The 27,659-nt window shown below is 45.0% G+C and overlaps 1 protein-coding gene across 3 annotated transcripts in view; it reads left to right on the forward strand.

Annotated features, from left to right (window-relative positions):
- Nucleotides 1-4,157, forward strand: part of LOC147635882 (uncharacterized) — a 59,833-nt gene extending 55,676 nt beyond the window's left edge. For 2 of the 3 annotated variants that reach the window (XM_086801278.1, XM_086801279.1), the window contains 4 exons: nt 2,769-2,854; nt 2,931-2,982; nt 3,089-3,263; nt 3,360-4,157. In XM_086801278.1, the coding sequence (XP_086657404.1) occupies nt 2,769-2,854; nt 2,931-2,982; nt 3,089-3,263; nt 3,360-3,562 (516 nt within the window). In that variant the 3' untranslated portion in view covers nt 3,563-4,157. Of the gene's footprint in view, nt 1-2,768; nt 2,859-2,930; nt 2,983-3,088; nt 3,264-3,359 lie in introns of those variants that run through there. The other variant, XM_086801280.1, reaches the window with a different exon arrangement.
- Nucleotides 4,158-27,659: the final 23,502 nt, after the last annotated feature.

Raw genomic sequence — 27,659 nt, forward strand, 5'->3', positions numbered from 1 at the left:
ACATGGGATGGAGGTGTAGTGCACCAAGACTTAGTTGGAAAAGAATTGATCACCCTAACTCGTCTTTAAAAGTCTCAAGGAAATTTTATATGGTGTGTATCCTAGTGGTATGAGATGCTAGGATCTGTAGTGTGTAGAGTTTTCTAGGTGCATCTTTATTTTCTAACCTTGCTATGTCCTATCCTTATGGGAGATAGTTACCCTATGGTAGACAAAGTTACGCAAGACTAGACAAGAAAATTCAGAAGGGTAATTTGGATGGGGTTGCTAGGATTGGGAGGGTCAATCTTTCACCTAGTTTTGTTATATCATTCCTTGAGAGGCCTATGTCCGGCCGATGGGCATTTCATTCGGTATTGGCAGGAGGTCTAGGCGGGAAGCTCCATTGGCTAGGACTCGGGAATCATTCCACCTGTTAGGGTGGAAGGTAGTCAATACTATATTCGGTATGAGTTGTTGTTCTGGGACGATAGAGTCTCTGTGTGTCGGATTGTGGTGGGATCAGGAGAAGAATTCTACAATTGTCGCGACGCTCCTACAGTTGCTCATTTGAAGATTCGACGGACTTGTGTTTGGCTGAGTATCCTCCCTTTGATGGGTAGATGGATAGGGTGGAATTAGGTTTTGGAGGTTATGCTTTATGCATACGGCTCCAGGTGACTGTTTTATTGGAAGAGGTACATCCCTATGGTCGAGTTTTCCTATGATGCTACTGAGCATATGGTTGTGGCAATGGCTAGAATATGTGCTGCAAGGTGGTTGCTTTGGCCTAGTGGTATGGGACACTAGGTTGGGGCCATCAGTACCAAGTAGGCTCGCAACATTCAGACCTCAGGTTCAAGGCACTGAACCTATGGTTGGGTGATGAGTCGTTAGCTACAATCCTTCGCGGTCATGTGATATCAGCATACGATGTTGGGTCCATGAAGCCTCATTAGGGTTTCTATTCTAGGTCAGATAATCCTTGCGCATGGTCATCGAAGACCTTACTATTTCCTCTCGCGGCATTTCATAACAAAATATTACATTATATTATGAAGTCGTGCTGAGTTTACACAATAGAGGGGGGGGGGGATTGCAAAATCACCCTTCAACATACTCGACAAAACATGACCTTTCCAATCTACATGGACGCATAACTTTGAATAAATATCAATAACTGAGACACACGCCTATCTTGGATCTGTCCATGTCCCGCCACTCACACGATACACGTGATCACTTGGTTGTGTTTTCACTCCTAGCTTCTGCACAAGTTTAGCATTAACGAAGTTGTGAGTGCTACTAGGGTCAGAAAGGATGTACACAGTCTCCCCTAACAATGACCCATACAAACGTATTAAGTCGTTAGGGCCATGCTGAAAACACATTCCATGCAAGCACTTTGACCTAAAACAATAATATCCATGGAAGAAACTTGAGGGTTACATGATACTTAGGTCAAATGAGCTGCCTTGCTCTTGGCCTTCGGCCTTGATGGCCCTTTCTACCACAAGAGAAACACTTGCCCTCCCTAATGTTCTCAAGGGTGTGTTGGTGCTTTTGATCCTTCTTTGGATTGGGTTCACCTGAAGACTGGGTTTGGTTTCTGTGGAGCCTTCTCAAGCTTAACTTTCGTTTGTGCTTGGAAGCTTGCTCAGAGGTTTCGGGGAGAGATGTTCTTTTGAGTCTCGCTGGCCATCGTCTGCTCATAAATCCTAGCATACCGTATGGCATTCTTCAATGTCTTGCTATGATTGTTCTTTACCCTAGAGCTTGTGTTCTCGTGCCAACGCATGGACAAAAAACCCACACAATGTTGTGGCATCCGAATCTCTGCAAGTACGTGTTGAAAGACAGACGCCACATATCCTAGTCCGTCGGATGTGGGGTTGAAACCGTGGTGCTGTCTAGTGAAATGTGCTTGAGCACTGCATATCGTGATGGGGCTCTGCTGCATCATGCTTTCTGCCGCTGCAGGAGAGCCGTACTGCACCTGAGAGTAGCCGAGCCCTAGAAAATTGGATATTAGTGATTTTTCCCGGCACTCCAATAAGGGTTTCCTGGAGTGAATCCCGAATCTGTCCATGCACGGGGCGGGTCCTTACGATCCTGAAATCAGGGAACAGGCTGGGAGGGAAGCAACCGTGCTTTTGTTGGGATGATGGAGCAGCTGCTATGGAGTCCTCCTGAAAGGGTAAGGACCAGAGAAGCTGACTCTTGCCGAGAAGAAAAACAACCTGAGTGCAACACCTGTGCTGAGAAGACGCGGGAGAAGAGGTGGATGACTGGCAGAAGAGAAAACAGGGTGGAGGGAAGAGAAAACTGCGGAGGAGAGCTCGAAGCGGCGAGACGAGGCAGAGGGGTGGTGGACAGCGTGAAGGAGGGTGGAGGCGGGTGCAAAGAGGATGCACAGGTGGAGGGAGGCAGGGGTGGGGTAAAGCAGAGGAGGCGGCGAATGGCACACAGAAGGATAGGCTGGGGGTGGCGCAAAGGAAGGCAGGCTGCACAGGGGAGGAGCAGGGTGTGAAACACAGGAGGAGGGGCGGAAGCGGAAAACAAAGGTGGGGGAGGCGGAGGCGAAGAAGGGGAGGGTGAGGTGAGCGCGAAAGGGGAGGCCATGGCGATGGCGAGAACAGGGGGGGGAGCGGAGGCGCACGATTGCTAACAGGGGGAGCTCCAGCTCGTCGGGTTGATGATCACCGAGTCGATCTTGTTGAAGCCATTTTGGCATCCATGATTGACTTGTTAACTTGACACATTTCCTGTGTTTCCCCTTTTTTTTGCAGGTATCAAAGACTCACATGGGTGGCACTATGAGGCTGGGAACAAGGAGAACTTATTTTCAGACTCCTGACTGTCTGACTGCAAAGTTGTAGGTTTTCTTTCCTAGCAACATATAACACATCCTGGAAACACTTTAGTTTCTAACATCGTTGGTTTTTTCAAAGGTACAAACTGGAGGAACTCTATGTTGAGGAACGTCACAGGCATAGATATGAAGTGAGTTTGGTTTACACACTATATATACTCTTTGATACTATCTTGGATGGTGTGGGGCTTTGGAGTTTAATTATCCAGATGGCTGGCCATATTATGGTGTGTGCAGGTGAATCCGGACATGATTGATAAGCTTGAAGCAGCTGGTCTTCAGTTTGTTGGCAAAGATGAGAGTGGGCGGCGCATGGAGATATTGGAGCTGCCTGAGCACCCTTATTTTGTCGGTGTCCAGTTCCATCCAGAGTTCAAATCAAGGCCTGGAAATCCCACACCTGTTTTTCTAGGTTGGTTTTTTGTTCATTGGGCTTCAAGTTTTATCTCTGCTGCACATGGAGCCACTTTATCTGACTAAGATAAAGATGCTCCTATTTTTTGGACAGGTCTTATCCTGGCTGCTTCAGGTGGTTTGGCTTCCTACCTGCAAGGACATACAACAATCTTATCAGACCTATCTGCAAGGCTAGGCAATGGGTATATCAAAATTGATGGCCAAATCTCTAATATATGTGCGAATGGTTGTGATAGAGAATTCTCTTCAAGAGGCCATTCAAATGGTAAGCAAGCTTGTCCGTTATGGCCATGAAGAAAACGTATTGGCCCTCAAAGGGGCCAAAAAGAAGACATCTTGGCTTTCAAAGGTGCCCGGAGTATAGAAATTGATAATTACACAGACGTTCAGCTTCTATAAGGAGACCATTCCAATGGTATATACAGGTTGACTTGATTGACCAGTTGATGCTATCCAATTCTCGGCTGCTCTGTCAGTGGTCTCAGTTTTGCACTATGTATTGAATTATAGATAGTGAGGGGCCTTTTTATGAGGAGGCCGCTATATATTGCTAGATAGCCACTATCTGTAAGGCTTGGTGTTGCACTAGATGGGATTGTGTTATCTATTATAGAGGCTTTAGTTATGGCTACAAGATGGCGCATGCTCTATTAATCAAATCACCCTCACCGTGTGCAACTTTTTTGGTAAAAGCAGCTGCTGCCTGCAGCTGTAACACAATTTTAAGCTTTACCTGTGTTACACGGAAGGTGGCGGCGGTCTTGTAGAGCTCTACTCATGTTACGGAAGGTGCAGTTGAAAGCTCTTCTTGCAATCGATACTCACATTTTCTACTGGCATGGTAGATGGAAAACACCCTCATTTGATTTAAAAAATGAACTGAGCAAAAGAAGTGGTCTGTTTGGTCAGCCCTGGTGTACATTGGGTGAATGAAAACCTATTTGATTGTTTTTCTTTAGTAGCGACAATACTGTGGGGACCATTGCAAGGGTTCTACTCTGCCATCAGAGCGCATTGGGGGAGCCTGAAGTGTCCTTGATTTTTCATCTCTTTAGAACTCTCTCCCTTTTCTCAGCAAAATAGAAGAGGACATGTTTGTGCTTAAGGACTTTGTGCTCAGGTCAATTTTTATAGCCCTAATAGCATGGAGATGTTCTTGTACATTTCATATTGATGTGTCAATAGATGTCATGACCTCAGTAAGCAATACATGAAAACGCAAGCTGCCCATAGGACAGCTAAACCAGAGGGGCATAATTTACATGCACTTGTCAGTCAAGGACGCGGTAGTTAGTCTGAGACAAAATGGTGAAGGAAAACTAGAACCTTGGGTCAAGTACAGGGCTTTGTGGTGTATATCACGGGGGACCATGTTATGTTCACAGGTTAAAGAGGGTTAGGTTAACCCAGGATTAGGAGATAACCCCACTTGGGTTAGGGATTATAAGGGGGGCTATAGTTATAGTCAATAATAGGGTTACTAGCTACTATAAGGCCTAGGCCAAAGTTATTGGCTAGAGGTCTATAATATATATAAGTAGGCGTTGGGCTTGTTGCAAGACATGATCGTCAAGTGTGACTGCATGGTCCATCAAGACTGCTTGGCGCAGGAACACCCTTGGGGTTTGGCTAGGTGGTATGGGAAGCCTAGTCTTACTGCGTCTGGAGGAGGGGCTGTAGCTCGGGGGTGAGTCGAGATGGACTATATTGGTGAGACTTTGAAGCGGAGTTCAGAAGTGGAAGGTGCTCAGACAAAAATATCAATGTCAAAGTCAGAGGTAGAAGTAGCAGGTCAAAGTTAGAAGTCCAAGGAAGAAGGATGACAGAGTGTCCACCCCGTCATCAGGTTTAGTAGAAGGGGATGTTACGTGCATCCCCGTGCCATGGCTAATCCTCAGCATGAACAGTAGAATCCCTAATTAAGTCAGCATTTAGAGCAGGCTCGTGCTCAGGATCGCTCGCTGAAGCTTCCGCTCCCCCCTGCTCGCGCTGCAGCCTGCACGCACACCCCACTCCCCGCCTCCTGTCTGCCTTCGCGTCTACTCCCCCCGCCTTTGCTCATTCGCCGCCTGTGCTCATTCGCGCCAGCCCCCCCCGGTGCTCACTCGCGCGCCCCTCCCCCTGCTCTGTCTCCTTCGTCCCCCCCCCCCCCCTTCGTTTTTTTTCACCCGCCCCCCGCTCCCTCCCCTTTCGTCGCCTTTGCTTTAATCCCCTCCCCTCTTTTTCTTTCCGCCCCCCTTTGTTCTTCCGCCCCTCCCCGCTTCGCCTCTTGTGCAGCTCGGTGCCTGCAGGGCTTTCAGTTTTGGCTTCGCCTTCGACAAAGCTTTAGACACTGATGGAGGCTCCTCCCGCCCCACCTCAGAGGGACTCTTCCGCAGCCCCCTCGCTCGCCCCTGAAGATACCCCCATCAGGCTTTCTCTTTCGCTAGAAGAGGAAGCGAGCCTCGCCGCAGAGGTGGAACGCCTCCAGGCACATTCCACCATATGTCGTATAGTCGGCACTAGCCGCAGCAGAGGGGAGATCCGGGATCTTCTCCAGGCCCGCCTTCTTGCAGATGTGGGCAAGATCCTAGACGTTCAGCTACTGGGCTGCGGACACTACCAGATTGAGTTCGAGACAGCCCAGAGCGTGGCCCAGGTCCTAGCCATGAGTCCCCTTGACATCAGGGGCGCTCGGGCCTTCTTCAGACCTTGGCAGCATGGCTTCGACCCAGCTGCGGCCGAGCAGGGAGAGCGCCTATTTCATGTCGCAGTTTGCTTCCCTGGACTCCGCCGCGAGTACCTTCCGCTTCTTTCTAGGATAGGAGCATTGGTGGGCTCGGTGCTTGAGACTGGCCCCACAGCAGCTTCAGTGGTGGCTAGAGCAGTTGGCCTGCCTTCGGTCAGAGTTTTGGTTCCTGACATCTCCTCTCTTCCGAAGGTCATTCAACTACCTAGGATAGGGGGGGGGATGGATCGATCAGAGAGTGGAGTTCTCGGGGCTCCCGAACCAGTGTTTTATATGCAGGCAGGTCAGCCACCTGGCCAAGGCTTGCCCTCGCAGGAGACCCCGACCTTCACCGCAGCAGCAGGCCCCCGATGGCCCGCCCACAGATGCGGCTCGGTAGGCAGCCGCTGGGACACCTGCTCAGCCCACAGAGACCTCGGATTGGCAGCCTGGACAGGGGCGCCGTAGAGGGAGACAGCCACAGCAGCAGCAGTCACAGTCTCAGCATCACTGGGTTCCAGTGAGGAACAGCTTTGCTCCCCTCCAGGAGGAGACCCCAGCGCAGACTGAGGATCTGGAGATGCCAGCACCCCCTCCTTCGCCCCCACCCCCCACCCCCGTCCCCCCCTCCCGCCTCGCTTTCGCCTTCGCCTCCTCGCGTTCCCGCTCCCGTTTTGTCAACGGCTCCTTCCCCACCCCCTTCTCCCCTCCCTCCCCCTCTCCCTCCGCTCGCCTCAGCTCCTCGGGAGGCCCTGGCAGTACCCTGGCGCTCACCTGCTGTCTGGCGGGCACTGAGCACCGACCTTGCTCGAGCACCGCAGAGGAGACCTACCATGCCGATTCGGGCTTGACGGATATCCTCTATCCGCAGTCGGCTGAGTAGGCTCGACACTAGTCAGCGCTCGGAGGCTTTTGACTACTCCACACGGCCTTTTGGAGCGGAGGGCCCTCATGAGCCAGCACCCATCAGAGTGCATGTGGTGATACCTCCGGCCCGAGAGGAGGAGGCACTTGATTCAACGGTGGCCTTCTCCTTCCCTCTCTGTGGCACTAGTGATGGGAGTGGACTCTAGATCTCGCTCTTAGCATTTTGAAGACTCAGGCAATTGAGTTTTCTCATCATGTGAGCGATCTGGAGGTGACAGACGTGATAGGCCGACTCTGGGAGCTGGCTCACTTCTTTGATTCCGGGAGTGCGGATGCCTCCGGGGTTCGCCACTTGGTGGTTCGCATAGTGGCAGACCTAGCATGCGACCCTGGATATGTATGTATACACGACGTTGCTCTCTCTGAGCGGGAGGCAGTCGCCATGGGACACAGCCACTGGTGCCTGATCCGAAATTCTTGCAGCACACCGGGTGGGCAGATTCATAGCCGCTCGGATGGGGACTATTCTCCATCCAAGCCGCTTGCGAAGGCCCGCAGTATGGCTGAGACAGCCTCCACCTCAGCAGGTCATCCATGAGGATTATCTCATGGAATGTACAGGGCCTTGGCGGCGCACACTATGTACACTATCGTGGATGCTTGAGGCAGGAGCTTGAGAGATGCCTGGTTGGGGGCAGTATTGATATTCTGATGATGCAGGAGCACCATTTGAGTGAGAGCAGGATTCGGAGATATGGTTCCGTGATGCCTGGCAGATGGGACACATTTTGGTCTGCAGGGTTTGGCCCCTTGGGTGGGCAGGGAGGAGTATGTATGGCCATTGCGGATGCATGGCGGCAGGCCATTGTGGATCGCGGGGTCATTGTGCCTGGTAGAGCACAATATGTTATTCTGAGGATGCACGATGAGCTCTTTGGCGTGCTCAATGTCTATGTGCCCAACCATGCTAGTGCCAGAGTAGAGTTCTGGACCCTTGTTACAGATGCATTGCCCGAGGCCGCACATTGGTGTGTCGGAGGAGACTTCAACATGCTTAAGGACCCGGCCGAAAGGGTGGGAGGCAGTCATATTACAGTGCACGGCACGGAGCTTGCATCTTGGGAGCGATTTTGCATGACACTGCGGATCACTGATGCATGGCAGCATGAGGCTTTCTCCCGCTCTCAGGATAGTCTTAGTTTTTCTCGGTCGGATCGCCGGCAGGGAGGGACTAATCTATCACGGATTGATCGCTTCTATGTGGGCGATAGGTTCGGGGAGCGTGGGGGCTCCGTTGGCATTCTCGCTGGCACTTCTTTTTCAGACCATGCGCCAGTTATTTTGACACTTGAGGAGGGGACACGGTAGACCAGCTTGCAGTTGAGGATCCCAGAGAGGATACTTACAGATTCTAGTCTTTCTGAGGACATTGAGAGGATATGGCATGATAGCCAGAGCTCCTGGATGCAGCAGGCCAGTGTGCCGAGGGACTCATAGAGCTCAGCTCTTTTTTGCACGATGTAACCTTGACACGGCTGGGAGAGACACGAGAGCGGGAGCGCTGCTTGAGACGTAGCCTTGCCTCGCTCCAGTGCCTTCAGGAGCAGCAGCCTACATGTGAGTGGGTGGCGTCCCAGCTGAGCCAAGCACGCCAGGAGATTAGAGAGGCAGAGGAGCAGAGACATGAGTTCTACTATCATCGCTAGGCCTCACAGTGGACGCAGCTTGGTGATAGAGTGACTGGGGAGTTCTTTGAGAATACCGGACCCCGCCATGCTCGAGCAGGTGTATGCCAGCTCAGGAGACAGGACGGCTCGTTAGCCACTGCACCCGGGGAGATTAGAGCCATTGCCACTGAGTTCTATCGAGACCTGCTCTCAGCGGAGCCAGCCCACGGAGGCACGTGATGCTTGCAGACAGACTGTGTGGGCCCATGTACAGAGGAGGGTCACAGATCGTATGCGCATAGTTCTGGGTGAGCCTTTTTCAGAGGATGAGCTTGTTGAGGCTTTGAGGGTCCTTTTGCGCCATAGTTGCCCTGGGGAGGACGGATTGACGCCTGCCTTTTTTATGCGCTATTGGGACATTTTGGGGCCAGGCCTCCGCAGGGGCTTTCAGTATGTTTTGGACACTGGGGTGATGCCACAGAACTTTTCAAAGGGCTTGATCTTTCTTATCTCCAAGGGGGAGGGAGTGTCTAATGACATTCGGTAGTGCAGACCTATCACAATCCTCAATATTGTCTACAAGGTCCTGGCCAAGGTCTTGAGTTTGAGGATCCAGCCCTTCCTTGGGGAGTTGATTCATGCTACCCAGACAGGATTCGTCAAGGAGCGCAGTATCCTTGACAACATTTTCACTCTCTGGGAGGCGACGGCCCGAGCTAGATTTCTCGGCGAGGACCTGGTCGTTATGCTTCTCGATTTTGAAAAGGCATACAATAGAGTCGATTGGGGTTTCTTAGAGGGCACTATGCTTCGCCTGGGTTTTGAGCCAGTCTGGATTCGAGGGGTGGCGGCTCTATATTCCACAGCTTGTAGCCAGGTGCTGATGGCAGAAGGACGGGGGTCGAGTTTTGAGTTGACCAGATCAGTCCGTTAGGGGTGCCCTTTCGTCCCGTTTCTTTTTCTCTTCTTTGTTGAGGCTATGAGCATGTATCTGACAGCAGAGGAGGTTGGTTTGAGAGGACTCCAGCTCCCAGTTTGGGGTGAGGACCTGCTCGATTCTGAGTTTGCTGATGACACGAGATTATTTATGCATGGCCAGGAGGCCAATCTTCAAAGGGCAGAGCAGTCGCTACAGGTTTTTGGTGCAGCTTCGGGAGCATTGATCAATTGGCGCAAGACAGTGGCCTTTTGGATTAGTAGCGCTCCCACTCCGGCATGGAGCCCAGACCCGGGTTTTAGATGGATTGCTCTTGGCACAACAGTGCGGTATTTGGGATGCCAGATTGGACTTGATTTCCACATGAGCAGCAGATCACCCCGCTTCTTCTAAGCATTCGGAAGAAGCTTTTGTATTGGAGTACAGCTCGACTGTCCTTGGCTGGGAGGGTGGTGGTGACAAATCAGGTGCTTTTAGCGACCATGTGGTACATCACGTCTTGCTGGATCTTCTCGAGCTCTTGCATTAGCCAGGTACAGAGGCTGATCAGGAACTTTCTTTGGTCTGGGCGGGACGGTCAGCCAGCCCGGGCTAAGGTTGCTTGGGCAGTTATTACTCTTCCGCTGGACCAGGGGGGCTTGGGCATTATAGATCCAGTTGATCAGAGTAGAGTCTTATTGGGGAAGCTTATTGTTCGGGGGCTGCTTCTAGGCGCTGAGCCTTGGAAGGAGCTTCTTTTTCAGCGACTGCAGGCTAGGGCTCCTCCAGCAAGGGGCACTTGGACACCAGAGATACGATGGATCTTCATAGAGATGAGGAGGACAGGCCTCAGTAGAGGATGGGAGGACAGATTTGCCTTGAGCATCTTGCGAGCTTGGGAGCTGTTGAGACTGGGTGGGCTTTCTCAGAGACCTCCTACTTGTGATGAGGAGCGGGCCAGACAGCCGCTCATCTGGAGCCCGCGGTATGCACTGAGCAGGGTCATATGTTGGGTTCTCGGCCTCGTCTAGCCTGGGACCATTGGCGGCAGGCCCAGCACGCAGTTTTGGAGATTGGCAGGCCTTCTGCAGTCTCCCAGAGGAGGTCCAGGTGGAGAGGCTGAGTCACTTCAGAGGGGGGCTGATTATGAGGGATGACATTCAGGAGGCACTCATTGAGGAGTGGTTCACGCCTTTCGAGCCAGCGGCCCCATGGTGGATGGGAGCCTTTACACAGATGGAGATCCTGGTTGCTGTCAGAGCTTGCACTGAGGATGGCAGATGCCTCTACTATGAGATCCAGGATGAGAGCAGACTTCAGAGAGTGGAGGCGGAGTCGCCTTTGGTTGTAGAGTGCATCTTTCAGAGGATACGGGTAGTGGCCGCCGCTTCCCGGAAGTGGCATATTGATCCAGACCCTGCAGATGTGGACTCTGATTGGCGCATTTGGGCATATGCTGCGTGCCCCTTGGCTTGGCTCTAGTGGGACCCTAGCGAGTACGAGTGGCATGATCCTTATGCGTCCCCCGAGGCCACAGAGATTACCTTTTTCCAGTACACTGTTCGGTTGGGGAGGCATATTTTGACTGCGAGGAGGATGGTCTCTCCAGCCGCAGCGGAGCATTGGCGGCTACAGGGACTCACAGGAGTTCCTGGAGGATTTTTGGGCCAGGCTCTCGGCTAGTCGACAGGCACGCATGATCTCGACTTTTCAGTGTGGCTGGTTGCCCACGGGGGCTCTGTAGTTGGCACCTGGCTTGTCTACAATGGTCTTCCGGCGGCCTGTGTCCGATGCGGCCACCCATTGGAGACATAGTGACATTGCCTATGGGACTGTCCACATGCGCAACAGATTTGGCTGAGGATGCTGCACATTTTGGCCTCCCTCTCTCCAGAGGGCATGTATACGTGGGGTGCCGTTGCTTGGTCGACATCGTCAGGGCCTGCTCTGGGATATGAGACGGAGCAGGACAGCCAGGCCATCAGATTCATTAGGGGCCAGCCTCGCCTTGTTCCTTCACCGGATTTCTCGTCCGTTGTCTGGACAGAGGAGAGGGATTTACAGTGGGAGCTCCTCAGCAGCCTCACCATCTGGTTCACCTGGAGAGCCCGGTGTTTCAGGGCCTTTGAGGGGAGACTGGAGCCACCAGCAGAGACTGTTCGGGGGATTTGGCTGGAGCTGATCCACACCCTGCGCGGACAGTATGACCGCATCCAGGGCGACTCGGACGCGGCGATCTTGTGACGCCAGGCCTTCCACACCAGTTGGCTTCTGGGTCTACCGTACCCTTTCTGCCACTGGACATGCCTCCTCTATTTGCTTATGGAGTGCCGTCTTGTACTCTGTCCAATCTCCGGGCCTTTCTCTTCTAAGTTGAGCCTCATTCTCCAGACAGCGCTGCATCTCTAATGCTAGTGCATTCAGTTCATTGATTGTGCCAATTTCAAACTTGGTGCTCCTCTTGAGCTTTTTTCTGTGTTCCTCTACCTGTGCCTTGGCCTTGTCTCTGTCCTCCATGGCTTCTCTCAAGATCTTTGCATACTCCTGGGAGGGTGTGGCATCCTACAATTCCTGGTGTAATTCATGATTTCTTTTTGCTAGCATTTTAGCGTCCTTCTCCCAGTGAGCTACCTTCCAAGCGGTGGCCTTCAGGGCTAGCACCAGGTTTTGGTCCTCGTCTTCTACTTGCTTGTACTTTTTGAAAGTGCTTGGTTTGGGGGACCCGTGGCCTGCAGGGGCTGCTGTCGCTTCTGCTCTTTATCTGTGCCATCATCTTTGTCTAGGTCATGGATGACCTTTTGAGCCTTGCAAGCCATTTGTTCTTGAATTTCTAGTAGGGCTTCTAGGGCTTGGTCCCAGATATTGCTGAGTCTGGCCTTCACTATTTTTATGATTATCACTTTAGCATCAAGGCGGAAGGCACATGATCTTCTCTTCTTCCTGGGTCTTTAGGGCTTGGACCTTTGTCTGGGGTGATCGGAAATTTTGTTGTTCTCTCTAGCACTTCTTCTTTTAGCCCTTGGATGGCATCACCCCAAACCTTGGTTGGCTTTTGTGCTTAAGCTAACTCTACTCTGAGCCTATCCACACCTAAGCTTTAAGCATATTTTTCTTGCTAATGAGGGTTCTGATTTTCCCTTCACTCAGTTATTTCTACTGGACTAAGGTCTTCTCTGCCAGTTTGAGCTTTTTCTAAATTTCCTCGTTTTGCTAAGATGTGCTTTGCTCTCCAGGTTCCTGGCTTTTGCTACAACATTGTTAAGCAGTACTACATGTTGTTGATTCCGAGTGCACATTTGATTGATGGTGTTCTGGGACTTTGACTCATATTCGGAAGCAAGGCATGAGAAAGGATGCTCTGGGCCACAGTCATCAACCCTTTGTTCATGTGTAGTTGTGTTGGGTAGGAAGTTATGCCTCTAGTTCTCTGGGCAGTTTGGGACTGTGGCTTGGTCCTTCCTGCATCTTCTGTGCTAAGGCTACCACCCAAGGCTGTAGTTTTGGTGATATGGACAGATCAACCCTTGCGGATAGCTTTCCCTTTTGAGCTTCTTCTTCTTTCTTTTTTCTAATGTTATTCTTCTTTCCTCTTTCTCTTTTCCTTCTCCTTCCTTCTCTTTTCTTCTTCCTCCTTTTTCCTTTTCTCTTCTTCTAAATTTTTCTTCTTTTCTGCTTCTACCCATTGGGCGACTTCTTGTTTCTATCTCTCTTCCAATTCTCTTCTTCTTTCTTCTTCTACTTTCTACTTCTTTACTTCGTTTAGGTCAGCAGCAGCAGGCAGCAGCTCTTCGTCTACTCTAACCTTTCTTTTCTTACTGGCCTTCTGGGTGATTTTCTGCCACTCTTCTTCATCATGCATGTCATCTTCAAAAGAGCTAAATGTCACTTTGGTGGGTTTTGAGGATCCTCCAGCTTCACGGTGTGGTCATTCCGCGTGGGATTCTCCAGACCTGGGATCCACAAACCTGGCAGCTTGTGCGATGGCCCTTAGGTGTGCATGCACCATTGTGTGTTGTTTTTCCTTGGCCCATGTGGCCACTCTTTTTGCTAAGTTCTCCTTGTAGATGGTGTCCTAGTTGATTTTTTCTCCTGCTTCTGTTGCCCCAAGCAGCCAGTTGGTCTTGTTTGACATGTCTTCTGGTTTCCCCATGAACATTACATTCTGTAAAAAGAAGACAAACAACACTCGCCTGGTCTCATCTACCACATCCTTAACTTAATGCATGTTGCCTATTTTGGGAATCTCCTCCTCCACTCTGTGCTTCATGCTCGTGTCCAATGCTTCGTCCAGCAACCCTAGTGCATGGTGCACTACAAGCTCCGAGATCTTGATAGGTTCCTTCCCTTCCACATGTATAGTGTTTGTTTCAAGAAACCGGTTGATGAGTTTGCCCCCATCCTCAGGGTCCTGAATATCCTCCTAGTGGCAATTGAGCAGCTTTTTAAAGCCGCACTTCCTCGCCCTCTCCTGGTGTTCTTTTTTCCTCATGTCAAGAATCATAATTGGCATACAAAGGCTTTCCTCTACCCTCTTGTTTAGCCTTAGACTCTTGCTGACCTTCGGCATGGCTTTGTCTTCTGAGAGAACGTTGCGAGTCGGTGATAGAGCTGTGTGCAAGAAAGTAGGTTGAGAGTATGCGTGTTTTGGTTCCTTGTGCTCCTTTTTGCGATGTGTTTTCCTTTTTCGTTCCTTTCTTGGGGAATTTTCATTTTTGACCTCCCACTTCTCGATGTGATTTGAGTCCTGATTCGTATCATCCCCACCGTCTTGGCGTAAAGGCATTAAAGTTTGCTATCCGTCTTGGCGTAAAGGCATTAAAGTTTGCTCACTGCCTCCCTATGGAATTTTAATTGATATGGGATTTTTAATTACTCCACTTCCGAACTCTTGCTCGAGTCACGGGTCACAGTCTCTCCTAGGACATCTATATATGTGTGTATGTGCACGTGTGTGTGTGTGCACGTTTGTGTGTTTGTATTTATATATTTATATGTATATAAATATATGTATATATGCATACTATATACATACACATGTATGTATATGTATATGTATATACACACATATATATGTATATACATATACATATACATATACATATGCATACATGTGTATGTATATACTATGCATATATACATATATACATATATGAATATACATATAAATATATAAATACACACACACACACACACATACACATACACATACACATACACATACACATACACATATACATATATATATATATATATATATATATATATATATATATATATATATATATATATATATATATATACATACATACATACATACATATATGTACACACGGCACTCTGTCAAGTAGGATGCATGCTTGTACCAGCTATGTGACCACATTAGTGAGAGATGGTGGATAACAAATTGAGAACATATTTTTCTCGAGTTGCAAGGCTAGTTTGAGAATTTAGACGATCTCGGGTGGCTATAACAACGGTGTAAAATCTGGATCAAATCTTGTTGTAGTCTAATATGGTACCACTTGATCAACTGATTATTTTGGATTCATGGGTTAGCTAATCGTGGCCAACCTACATCCATGCTAATCATGGGTACTATATATAGACTAGTTTGGTAGTCTTAGTTTATCATCGAGTTCATTGTGTTCAAGCACTCTTGTAAGCAAGACATCCTCTATTAAGAGTCTGTCTAGGTTGCCATCAAGGCTCCTTACCCGGGCTGGAGCACATAAGTGGGCGGACACCATCAGTTTGTAAGCAAGTTTGTAAGTAGTCATATTGTTAAATCTCCACTTCTCTCTCTGGAATTCAGTGCTTTGTATTATGTTGATCGTGTTTTCATTATTGCGTATTCTTACATGGTATCAGAGCATAGGCTCTAGTTAAAGCTTGTTTACTATTTGAAGGTAGATTTGGAGAGATGGCCTAACCTCCATATTATGCAGGAACTCTTGCCCGCCCCTCCACCTTTTGGTGATGGAAAGGTGGATGTCCTACATTGGATCCATAGATCCACTACATATTGCTAGATCCTGCTCTCGTTTTGGCATGGAGGTGAAGGATGGTAGATATACTATGTGACATCGTCACCATCATCGTCACACTAATTCGGTGATGACCCTGATTCAACATACTACAACAGCTTCTTTATGAAGCATGGAAAGTTCTAAAGAACTAGTATGAGATGAGGAATCACATAAGGATTCAAAACCTTGAGAATTAGCTTATAGTAGAAAGACATTCTGATGGAGAAGCATCAAAGTAGTTCATATTAGTAGGGATAAAGAATCTACAAGATTGGATGGCGGCGATGGGGATCACTAAGATTAAAGAAGAGCTGGCACACAGTTGTATCAAAGTGTTACCCCCAAAGTATGATAGTTTGGTGACCTTTAAACAGGAAGGTGCACTACCTACCTCTTACTTTTGAGGAGTTCCATGTACTGCTTGTGGAGGAGGAGATGGGTTTTAAAGCCTGAGATGGTATTGATGTTGCATTCTTTGCAAATGCAAAAAATGGCAAGGGAAAGGGCTCTAATAACCCCAATGCTTCTAAGAAGAAGAAAAAATCAAAGGCAAAGTGTTTCTATTGCCACAAGCCTGATCATGTGGTCAAATCATGTAGATTGAAGTAAGAAAATGAGAAGAATGGCACTTTGAAGCCTTGAAAGGAGTCCGAGAACAGTGTTGAAGTGAAATTGGAGATGTTTGTGAGACGATAGAAGAAATATGTATAAAGTCAAAATATACCTCAACATCCAATGGTTTACGGATCATTGATAGTGGAGAATCTTGACATATGACAAGTCAAAAGGGTTGGTATACCTCCCTTATGCATGTGGGAGAGTCCATCCTGGTAGTGATCAGAAATGATGTCAAATGCCTAGCCATGTGTTTAGGTACGATTTCTTTTGTTGCTTGTAATGTGGTGATACTAAGAAGTTGTCCGATGTGCTTTATGTGCCAGATAAGAGGAATCTGATAGACGTATTACATCCATTAGCTGGCCATTCCTTGAAGGTTCTCTTTAATAAGGCGGGTGCAATTATCACACATGTCAGTGGTAATGTCATTGGGAGAGTAATTTGGCTTAACAACTTGTATGAGTTGTCGGCTTTTACAACCCAAGACGATAAAGGACAAGCAAGCTATGGCATGAGAGATTTGGGCACATGAGATTTAAAGTCTTAAAAAAGATGCAAAGGTCTAGGATTGTGACACATCTACTAACCTTTTTAGAGATGTTAGATGTGTGAAGCTTGTATGATGGGGCAAGCAACATTGGCATGCATTTTCATAAGAAAGAAAGAATCATGCAAAGGCTCTTCTCAAGCTTGTACGTGTAGATCTTTGTGATAAAATGCCAACCACTACATTGGGTGGTTCTTCCTACTTCTGATCGATGACTTTAGTAGGAAGATGTAAGTCTATTTTATTTGAGATAAGGCCAAAGATTTTGGAAAATTCAAAATATGACATATCTTGGTAGAGAACGAGACAAGAAAGAGGCTAAAGAAGTTTCGAGAGCAGATCGAGGAGGAGAATTCACATCAAGTGATTTTAATGCCTTATTACACACAATCAAGAAAGATTTGGCAATTGCTCATACTCTGCAACAAAATGGTGTTGCACAATGCTAGAATTTCATAGTTTTGTGGAGATGGTGCAGAGTCTGCTACTAAAAGGCAAAGGATTACATAACTCTTTTTAGATTGAGGTAGTTAACAACACTACAGTGTATATCCTAAACACACAAAGGCAGTGAAGGGCATAGCACCTCAAGAATCTTGATAGTTTATCTTCTTGGGGTACATTATGGAGTCAAAGGATTATTGACTATCTGACCTAGATAGAGGCAACGAAGATAATTGTCAGAGTAGGTGATCTTGTATTTGAGGAAAAGCCTGATTAGGTGTCGAGAGAGGAGGGTCCATCCACACTATCCTTCAACACGGAAGTAGCCCAACAAACCACAAGTGATAGTACCAACTCTGTAAGAGGTAAATTCATCACATGATGAAGAAGAGAAGCTTGCAACACCATAGAGGGGGCCATGGGAAACTTCACTAATAATCACAGAAGAGCTAGCAGCTATTCATAGATTGAAGAGAATAGAGGAGTAGAAGAGGGCATCTACTCACATTGTTAATATGGCCTTGATGGGTTGAGATAATGAAAGTACAAGAGCCAGCCAGCTTGGAAGAGAATTAGTAGATCCAAACTGGAGGGAGACCATGGATAAAAGATGATTGAATTTTGAGAAACCACACTTGGGATCTTGTGGGTCGTATTGCAAGATAGAAGGTTATTGGCACCAAGTGGGTTCGGAAGGCCGAGTACAAGTTTGATGGTACATTGAATAAGTACAAGGCAAGGCTCATGGGGGCGAAGGGTTTTGCACAAGTCAAAGGGTTTGACTTTCATGGGATATTTGCATCCATAGCTAGATTTACTACTATTTGTGTAGTACTTTAGCCTTGGTCACTTATGGAAAGTGGCCGATATTACAAATGGATATGACGTCACCATTTATGAATGGCCATCTCAAGGAGGAGGTTTATGAATGGCCATCTCAAGGAGGAGGTTTATGTGGTGCAACCACCTGTGTTTGAGATACCTGGTTCAAAAAACAAATTGTGTAGACTCCAGAAGGCCTTGTACATGCTAAAACAAGTCCCTCATGCATGATATCACAATGGATAGATGCCTTCTTTGTAAGTATTGATCTTTATAAAAGAACGTCAGATGAAAATTTGTATATTTTCTTTGAGTAGGGCAGGCACATGAGCATTGTCCTATACGTGGACAACCTCATCATGATGGAGAACCATGAAGAGACAATCCAATAGACATAGGAGATGTTAAGTTCAGAGTTTGATATGACAAACCTTGGGCTTATGCATTTCTATTTGGGGATTGCGGTCTTGCAAGAGTCAGATCTTCATTTCTCAGCAAAATCATGCATAAGAAAATATGAAGACATGTGACATAACTGAGTGCAAGTCGGTGTTACATCCATGGAGGTTGTTTGTGAAGCTTTCTATAGAAAATGCTTCTCCACTTGTGGATATGAAGGAGTATAGAAAGTTGGTGGGGAGTTCAATCTTTTTGTGCAATACACGGCCTGACATTAGCTTTGCAGCTTGGTGTCCTTAGCAAGTTCTCAAATAAGCCCCAAGAGAACCACCACTAGGAAAGGCAGGAATGCGAGTGTTAAAGTACATCAGAGGTACCATTGGATATGGCATCACTTACAAATCGGACGATTCCTTGACTAGATTTTGTAACTCAAATTGGGTAGGAGATTATGATAGCAAGAAATCTATTTCTAGTTATTGTTTTCTTATAGGGTCTAGAATTACATCCTAGTGGATCAACAAGAAGCCCATAATGACACTTTCTTCTGTAGAGGCAGAGTACAAAGGCAACATGCTTTGCTTCATGTGTAGCAGTTTTATTTTGAGAAGGATCTTAGGAGACATGGGTGTTACTCAAAAGAGAGTGACAATGTTGTTATACGATAATCAGAGTTACAAAGCAATCATGCTTTGCTTCATGTGTAGCAGTTTTATTTTGAGAAGGATCTTAGCAGTTACAAAGCAATCATGACATTGAACCAAAGAGTTAATTCACCTATGGGTAAACATTGAGAGAGGGTAAGCATTTTCTTATGTTCCACCCTCATATTGTTTCTCTAGGTAATGGATGCGCTCTATTTTGTAAGGCCCTCTTCATGAGAAGTAGTTGTTATGGTGACCACCCAGGCAACACCTAGCAGTTCCCAGTTTCAACACTGAATGGTGGGGCCAAGTATGGTCGGCTTATATAGACTTGCCAAGTTGGATACATGCTTGTGCGGGCTATGTAAGTGGATAGCAAACCAAGGACACACTATTCTCGGGTTTTGGGGCTTGTTTGAGGGTCCATACGATCTCAGATGGCTATGAGAGCTACACGAAGTTGCTACATAATCTTGTTGTGATCTAATGTGGTCCCAATCCGATGATTTGGTTGGTTTGTCATTTTGGACCAAGTCTAGATTGACCGATGTGGCTGACCTATGTCCATGCTGACCCTAGGTACTATATATAGTCTAGTTTGGTAGCCTTAGTAGTTCATTGTGTTCAAGCACTCTTGTAAGCAAGACATCCTCCATCCAAAGTTTGTTTAGAGCACCATCAAAGCTCCTTACCCATAGGATACAGGTGGGTGGGAGCCATCAGTTTGTAAGCAATGATATTGTTTACTCTCCACTTTTTTTGCAATTCAATGCTTTGTATTGTGTTGATCTTGCTTTCGCTATTGTATATTCTTACATGAATATGTTGAGTTTAGTAAAAGGGTACTAAACTTAGATGCCACGAGGGTACTCTTGTTTGAGAGGCAAGGGTGTTATTGCTTGGCTACTCCTTGGCTGTAGCCAAGGAAGCATGTGTATAAGTTGAGCATGTGAGTAACGGGAGTTCTCCAATTTTAGTGTTACATTATTGAATGTGTATGAGTTGTGAATGTTAGTAATGGGAGTTCTCCACTTTTAGTGTTATGTGTTTGCATTATAAAAAGGATGGCCTAAAGCCAATTGTGAATTGGTACTTTAACTTGAGTATAGAGATTATCATGCAACTTTTTCTTTTTTCCTTGTTTGTTTCTACTAAAATGAAGTCTCATTTTTATTGTTTTTTGCTTCAACAACAAAACATGCAAAGATTACACTATTGTTGCATTGCGTGCATGAATTACGTTTAAAATAAGAAGAAAAAGGGCATTTATGGTGTCTCTTTGTTTTATGATTTCCATAGTATAGTTCCTAGTAAGTCTAAAGCTAAAAAATACTATTTGATAACATAAATGAGAAAGCAATGATGTCGGGTTGTGTGTCCCTTGATTCTATGATGTTCATAATATTTACTTAATAAGATGTTGGCATTCTCTAATGGTGTCAAGTACATTTTTTCCCAGATGAGATCTTACTAATCAGTCAAAGTTGCTACTATTTTTGACCCCTTAAGAGGAGTAGAGAGTCCTACACTCAACAAGCTAGGATTGAATGCAAGACCTCTTGATCAAGAGTCCAATCAACCTGCCTGCATGTTATGGACAATAGTGCAAGGTACTTGTTGCCAATTCCTATTGCAATAGACAAGTTTACCTCTCCTTTTTTCTTTGTGTTAAGGTAAAAATGCCAAGCTACATCTTGGCAAGCCTTTTTTCTATACCACCTCTTTGAGAAGCATTACACTAAACTCTTTAACTGTGTTAGAGAAGAACTTGCATGTTTATTTTAAGTTGTCACAGGATTCTCGTACTTTCAAGCAATATTTGATTAACCTTTGTGCTAGTCCTCAATGGTTATTTCAACACATACATTTGATCATGAAGGTCTTTATTTCTTGTGAGATTTTTTTTTACTACTTCTCCCTTAAATAGCATCATACAGAAAAAAAAAATTAGACTTGGAGGTACTAAAACTGAGGACTCCCAAGAAAATTAGTAGAGTCCCAAAAAAGTTGGTGGATTTGGAGGTACTAAAAATTGGTGTACTTGAAGGTACCAAAAATCAGTGGAGTCCCAATAAAATGAAAGAAATGTATACATGTCAGCATGCGTAATAAGTCTAGTAATACTTATATACCATCTAAGTCTATGTGCTTATATACATGAGGAAATAGCAGAGTTTTAACTCATGTTTTTCATAACTAGTTCAAACACATATGCATGAACACATGTTCAAAAATCATGAGAAGAACCCAAAAATCTCATAACAAGCCAAATACTTTAGTAGATACCAATAAAAAAGATTTCAAACACATTCGATAATAGATTCCAAGCTCATATGATGTTTAAATAGAAATTAGAGTTTGAATAGAGAATTAGGGTCCCCACATTTGAAAAACAATGTCTATAAGTCAAAAGAGAAGTCATAATTACAACCATGACATGAAATTTGGATATTACAATCCAATGATCATTTCAACACTTGAGGGATGATGCACCTAGTATGAATGCAAAAGTTAATTATATGCAAATAAGGTCCCCTCAAGGCTCCAAGGCATTCCAAGGTATAATGGTGCTACATACAACCATCAAATAGTAGAAACACTTAAAAAAAACCACATGCATTGGAAAAAGAAACTTAAACTATTCAAACACCTCAAAATCAGACAAGTCAAGAGGTAAGGATTTTCATACTTTCCACATAGATATAGGTAAAGGTGTATTAGAAAAACTCTAGAAAAAGCTCCTACAACTTTGCATTACCTAGAACTATGTCTAGAATTTCATTAAGCGTGGATGGAACTCCATAATGGTATCAATATACTACACACTGTCTTGGGATCATCATGCTCTTGTTCACAGCTTAAGATAGTCCAAAAAGGCTATTGGAATCTCCGCATTTTGTTCGATTAAGGTTGTTTTAAAAAACTACTACCACACTCAACATGAAGAGACGAATTAGATAGAACTTGGATTGAGAGTGTTGGTAGCAAGAAACAATTCTTGGAATGCAAGTCACTATTCTATCGTCAAACAATAGCCTAGAAGAAAAATTAGGTTTGTGCAAATCATCACATCACCAAATACTCCAAATTTTAGGGCAAAAGAGGGTCCTTGGATCAGATAATGATTATTGTGATCCACGATCACCAAACAAAAATGTGAATTGGGTTCTCTATATTCCATCTTTCGCCAAACCTGATTTTTTCTTCTTTAAGTCTCATTTTTATTATAAAAAATGTAGATGGTAGATTTCTAATATTTCTCTTACTAGGAATCAAATCTAACCATAATGTATTTTTGTGATGAAGTTCAAGTCATAATAAAGAAGATGTACAAGGTATTTTGTGAAATTTATCGTGCATCTCTTGTAAAAATTTCCCAAATGTAGCCACTTGCTAAATAGACATAAAAGTGTACCAAACTTGTGATATAAAACCTCTAGTAATGATCTAAGCTGGGATCATTACTAGAGGTTTTATATCACAAGTTTGGTAATCATGAGTGACCCATTGATCTATGTCATGTTACCAAACTTGTGATATAAAACCTCTAGTAATGATCCCAGCTTAGATCAATGGGTCACTCATGATTGGTCCACCCTGACCCTCCAATTGGCCATACCACTTACTTGGAGTAATATTAGACTAGAAATCAGACCGTAGGTCTAGATATATCTTTAAAGCTCATCCCAACTCATCTAGGGAACATTCTCCCAGACTCACAACCTAAGGACTTAGTGTCTTAGATAAACCTTGACGTACTCTTAGTGTTGTTAAATATGGGAATACTATCATGCACTTCCATGTAGTGTATCAAACCTATCCAAGTTGCCTCAAACCATTTGGCCAGTAGTAGGCACCATGTCCAGACTGAGTCATATTGGGCATTAGGGTTGCTTAACCCTAGCTTCTTCTCATAAAGGGACTTCACAAAATAGAGCTAGTCGATACTCATACACTTTTAAGAAAAGGGTGGAGCATTGATTTTCATGGATTAAGTTTTTCATATACACCTTATTTGCAGCAACGTTAAAATAGTAATAGACCTCTTAACAATGTAATTCTTTGAACTTTGTTATGAAGCATTGCTTGTATTGAAGAGATGAAGAAAGACACATGTTAACTAAAACTCTAGAGTTTAGCAAAAAAATCTCTTGGAGTGATGTAAGAGGAGAAGAGGGCCCTCGATAGATAAGCATTCATGTGAACCCTTTTTGAAGATAGGGTGAGGGGAAGATCAATCCCCTCGGCAGCTTTTGGTAGAGGCTAGAGCGAAAAGCTATCATTGTCAATGTGGTTGAGAGTCATAATACTACCCATCTAAGGTAAGGAATGAGCCTACATGAACCCAAGAGGCCTCCCTAAACAACTTGTTTGGTTTCTCAACTTCTTTCACTTGCAATTGGAAGCATCCAAAAAATCATTTGTTTTTTGCTTGGATAAGACATCGAAATCACTCACATGATGTAGTACCTGAAAACCATTTAAAAGTACATAGATTTTCCAATTTTGTATGTCTAAAGGGTACAAGTACTTTGAATGCATTAATGTCATTTACTAGAAGTTACTAGCTCGTTAATGTGACCATGTAATAACATCACTTTAAATGTTTGATATATTAAGGATCTACCAAATTTGTGCATGTTTATCATTAGTAAGCATTTGTGAATGTGGTGAGTTGAGGAAAATTGAGGAGGTCAGACCAAGCAATGGTGAACAAACACACACGCACACATACACATGTGTGCGTGTGTGTGTATTTATATAGATAGATATAGATATCTATCTATCTATCTATAGATAGGTAGATATGTATATACATACATATGTGTGTGTATACATACATACACACACATACATATATACATACACACATGTATATATGTATGTGTGTGTGTGTATGTATGTATATATGTATGCGTGTGTGTGTGCATACATACATAGTTTTTTTCATACACGTATGATTGGCCAAGCATATGTTTCCATACGTGTACGTTTTCTCGTGTATGAAACGCCAAATCATACTTGTCCTAAAAAATTTGAGCGCCCAAAAATTTGGGAGAAAATATTGGCCAATTTTTTTATTTATTATTATTATTATTTTTGCGGGCAAAGCATGACGTGAGATGTCCTGCACCCTGCACTACACGACCTGTGCCTTGGCAGCTAGCCCCTACACGATCCTTTTTCTTCCTCAGGTATGACTCTTGAGTCCTAACTTTTCTATTGCCCAAGACTCTGTGTGTACACCACTACAGTGTTCTTCTCTAACCATTCGCGCAAATTTGTTTTGCAGATGGGGCGTCCGAAGGGACGAGAGCTGTGGGAGTATGTATGTGGTAACTTCGAGGAAAATTGGGAGAGGACATCATCTCAGTGCAAGTATTTTCCCACATACATGATGGAATGGAGGTCCGGACCCCATCAGGACACACATCTTGGGGATCAAGGGAGGGCCAAGCCATGCTCGGGTGGTGTTACGTTTGTTTGCAGGCGGCGGGCGCATGATCGAAACGTGTATATGTGGATGCATAGGTTGCTGCTAATTTGGGTGCGGATCATACATAGCACACAAGATGTATCAATAGAGATGAGTACACAGGCAAGTGCCGGACCTTCGTCAAAGAGGAAAAAGGTGTCAAATGCAACTAATGCTGCCTTGGTAAACATGATGAGAGGCAAGCAATGCAGTGCATCGGTTTTTTTATGCGAAGGAAATTTCTCATTTGAAAGTGAGGAGCCCATTTTTCTTGCAGATGGTGAAGGAGGCGGCAATTGGGCAAGCAGGTCCACTTCATATATAATCAACTTTGTACAAAGGAGCTGCTTGATGAGGTGAACTGCATTGACACAGAGACATACTTGGCATAAGGGCAAAATGGAAGAAATATGGATCTACTATCGTGTGTGATTGTTGGTCTGATACTAGGCGCGCGCATGCCTATCACATCAACTTTATGGCATGCTCTATTCATGGCAATTTGTTCTTGAAAGTGGATACTTTTGGAGAATACAAGTCCGACGAGTATATCTTTGAGTAGCTCAAGCACGTTATACTTGAGGTTGGGCCAACAAGCGTGGTCCAATTTTGCATGGATAATGCCTCTAATTGCATTCATGCAAGAGAGATGATTGAGTAGGAGTATCTAGACATATTTTTACTAGGACCAAGTGCGCTTGTCATTTCCTAGATCTTCTATTTGAGGATATTGGCAAGCTCGATTGGGTTGCTTCCGTATTGGACCAAAAGATTGTTACTTTTGTCTTGCGGAAGCCTAGCTTTGTTTAGAGAGCTTAGTAAACAGAAGTTCCTGAGGCCTATGCCTACACGCTTTGTCCACATGTTCATAATGTTGGTCAACTTGTTGGATGAGAGATGTTATAAGGGCTTGCGCAAGTTAATGCTTTGTGATAAGTTTGGCAAACTGAAGGTAGTACGCACTAGACGTGCAGAGAGGAGGTGTCATCCATCATCTATGGAGCTTCTTTTTGGCAAGAAGCTTGAGTGATTGTGAACATGTGTGCACCTATTCGCAAAATTCTTCTCTTAGATGATAGGAAAGGAGCCACCATGAGCCTTGTTTACGAGCTCACCGATCACATGGTAGAGAGGATAGAAAATATGCAAGGTGTTGATGCTACCAAGCTGGAATAGGTCAAAAACCTTTGTGTTGGCCGATGGGAGACGATGTATACACCCTTGCATGTTGTGGGCTATGTTTTGCATCTTGTTTGGAGAGGAAGAGAGTAAGGCATTGATGCTGAGATGTATGAGGGTTGGATGAATGTGCTTGAGAGATACACTAAAGATAATGTGGATCACCAGGTTGTTCTGATTGATGAGCTTAATAAGTATGAATCAAAAGAAGGTTTATTTGCTTATTTGATTGCCAAAGATGACAAAAGCCTATGCAAGAAGGTGTGAAATCGTGAGAGACATTTGGGGCATGTATACCTAAATTGCAGAAGCTAGCAATTCGGGTGATTTCTTAGGGCACATGTGCTTCACTATATGAAAGTAATTGGAGACCTTTTCTCTCATCAACACAAAGAAAAACAAGTGAAAACTTCATATATAGAGAAGCTTGTTAACATACACACAAACCTTCGTCTCATCTCCAAAATCAAGGAAGGGGGTTATGAGAAGATAGAGGTCACCTTAGAGAAGCTCAATAAAGAGAAGGGTGATGACCGGTTGATTTCTCTGCAAGAATTGCAAGATGAAGCAATTATTGGTGAGGAGGAGGCTAGCCGTGATGAGGCCTCATGCTCATATACTACTGTGGCCCTTGACTTTGATGATGATGATGTTGACAAGTGCATCCTCATCAAGGAGGGTTAGTGAAGCCATGTTCACATGCAATACTCTCTTTTGGAGTATCTGTTTTGGCCTTGGCCTCTCTTGCTTAGCTTCTTCCAAGCTTGCCTAATTTTTTCTTTTTCTAGCTTCTTCTGTTGTTTTAAAAGATGCTCTTGCATGAGCATCTCTTGGGTCAATGGTCCATAATATTTTTTAATCTTGCTTCCATTGATGTAACCAACCCTTGAGATGTGATTTTGGACACTCGGAAAGGTCCTAATCCTCTGTACTTGTTGAGTTTATTTTTTTTTTGTGCTTCCCACACCATATAAGCAAATCAATCCTCAATCATTTTTCCATCTGAGCATGTGACCTTATGGCATCAATTTTGCTAACCTTGTTGCTTCATGCATGTAGGCTTGCTAACCTTTCTTATTTGATGTTGAAATTTGTCCTTTTGGCCTTTACTTAGTAGCGAGCCTATTACTTTTTTGTACTACCTGTTGGTCCTTAATATAATGAGTCATGACTCATAGCTTTAGGCTTTGACTCAGATCATAGATGTATCATGTATGATGTGTGGATTCTCAAGTTTCAACTTTCAAGTGTCTCTAGAATATGTGTTAATGTCCAATCACTCATATTTCATGTATTTGATTTGTCTACTTGAAAATTAGGGTTCATAAATGTTTCAGGCAAGGGGTCAAAAACATACTTCATACCCATATGTGTATGCCATATGGTTTCTGTATGGAAAAAACTATGATACATGTGTCTTTGTGTGTGAAGTCTGACCAATCTTGGATTCATTCCACCACATCAAAACGTCAGCAAATAGTAGCACCAGCTTTCTACATCCTTCCTCTCTCTCTCTCTCTCAAATGTGTGCACTATAATGAGGACTAGAAGAAAATCTAGGAGGAATTCCCACCCACACTCATCACATCTCCATCCATATGGCACTCATATGCACAATTCATGTATGAAGCACCAGATTAGCCTCCCATCCCACCACCATCACATCCACTTCTCGTCTCACATCCACCTTTTTCACACTTGCCATGGTAGCCTAAGCCATCTACAGACTCAAAAATGGTAGATCACAAGATCATGACGGACGAGGGGCCCTTGGCAGAGCACATCTCCCATGTGGAGGAAACTCTAGTACCCCCTCTTGGCCCATATGTTCAATCGGGCTATTTCAGAAGACTTCCCACCGAACTGGACAACCCATATCATCACACCAATCCATAAAGCTGGAGATTTCATGAACCCCAACAATTATAGGACTATTATGATTGGACACACCGCGGCCAAACTTTATGGGTCAGTACTTGAGATAAAACTTAACACACTAGCAGAGAGACGTGGGCACAAAGCATTAGGGCAAGCAAGATTTGGAAGGTCATTCTCCACTTTTTGGATCACATTTTCACC

The sequence above is a fragment of the Cibotium barometz genome, chromosome 8 (assembly GCF_041138505.1).
Source record: "Cibotium barometz isolate CiBa-2024 chromosome 8, ASM4113850v1, whole genome shotgun sequence".
Classification (NCBI taxonomy): domain Eukaryota; kingdom Viridiplantae; phylum Streptophyta; class Polypodiopsida; order Cyatheales; family Cibotiaceae; genus Cibotium; species Cibotium barometz.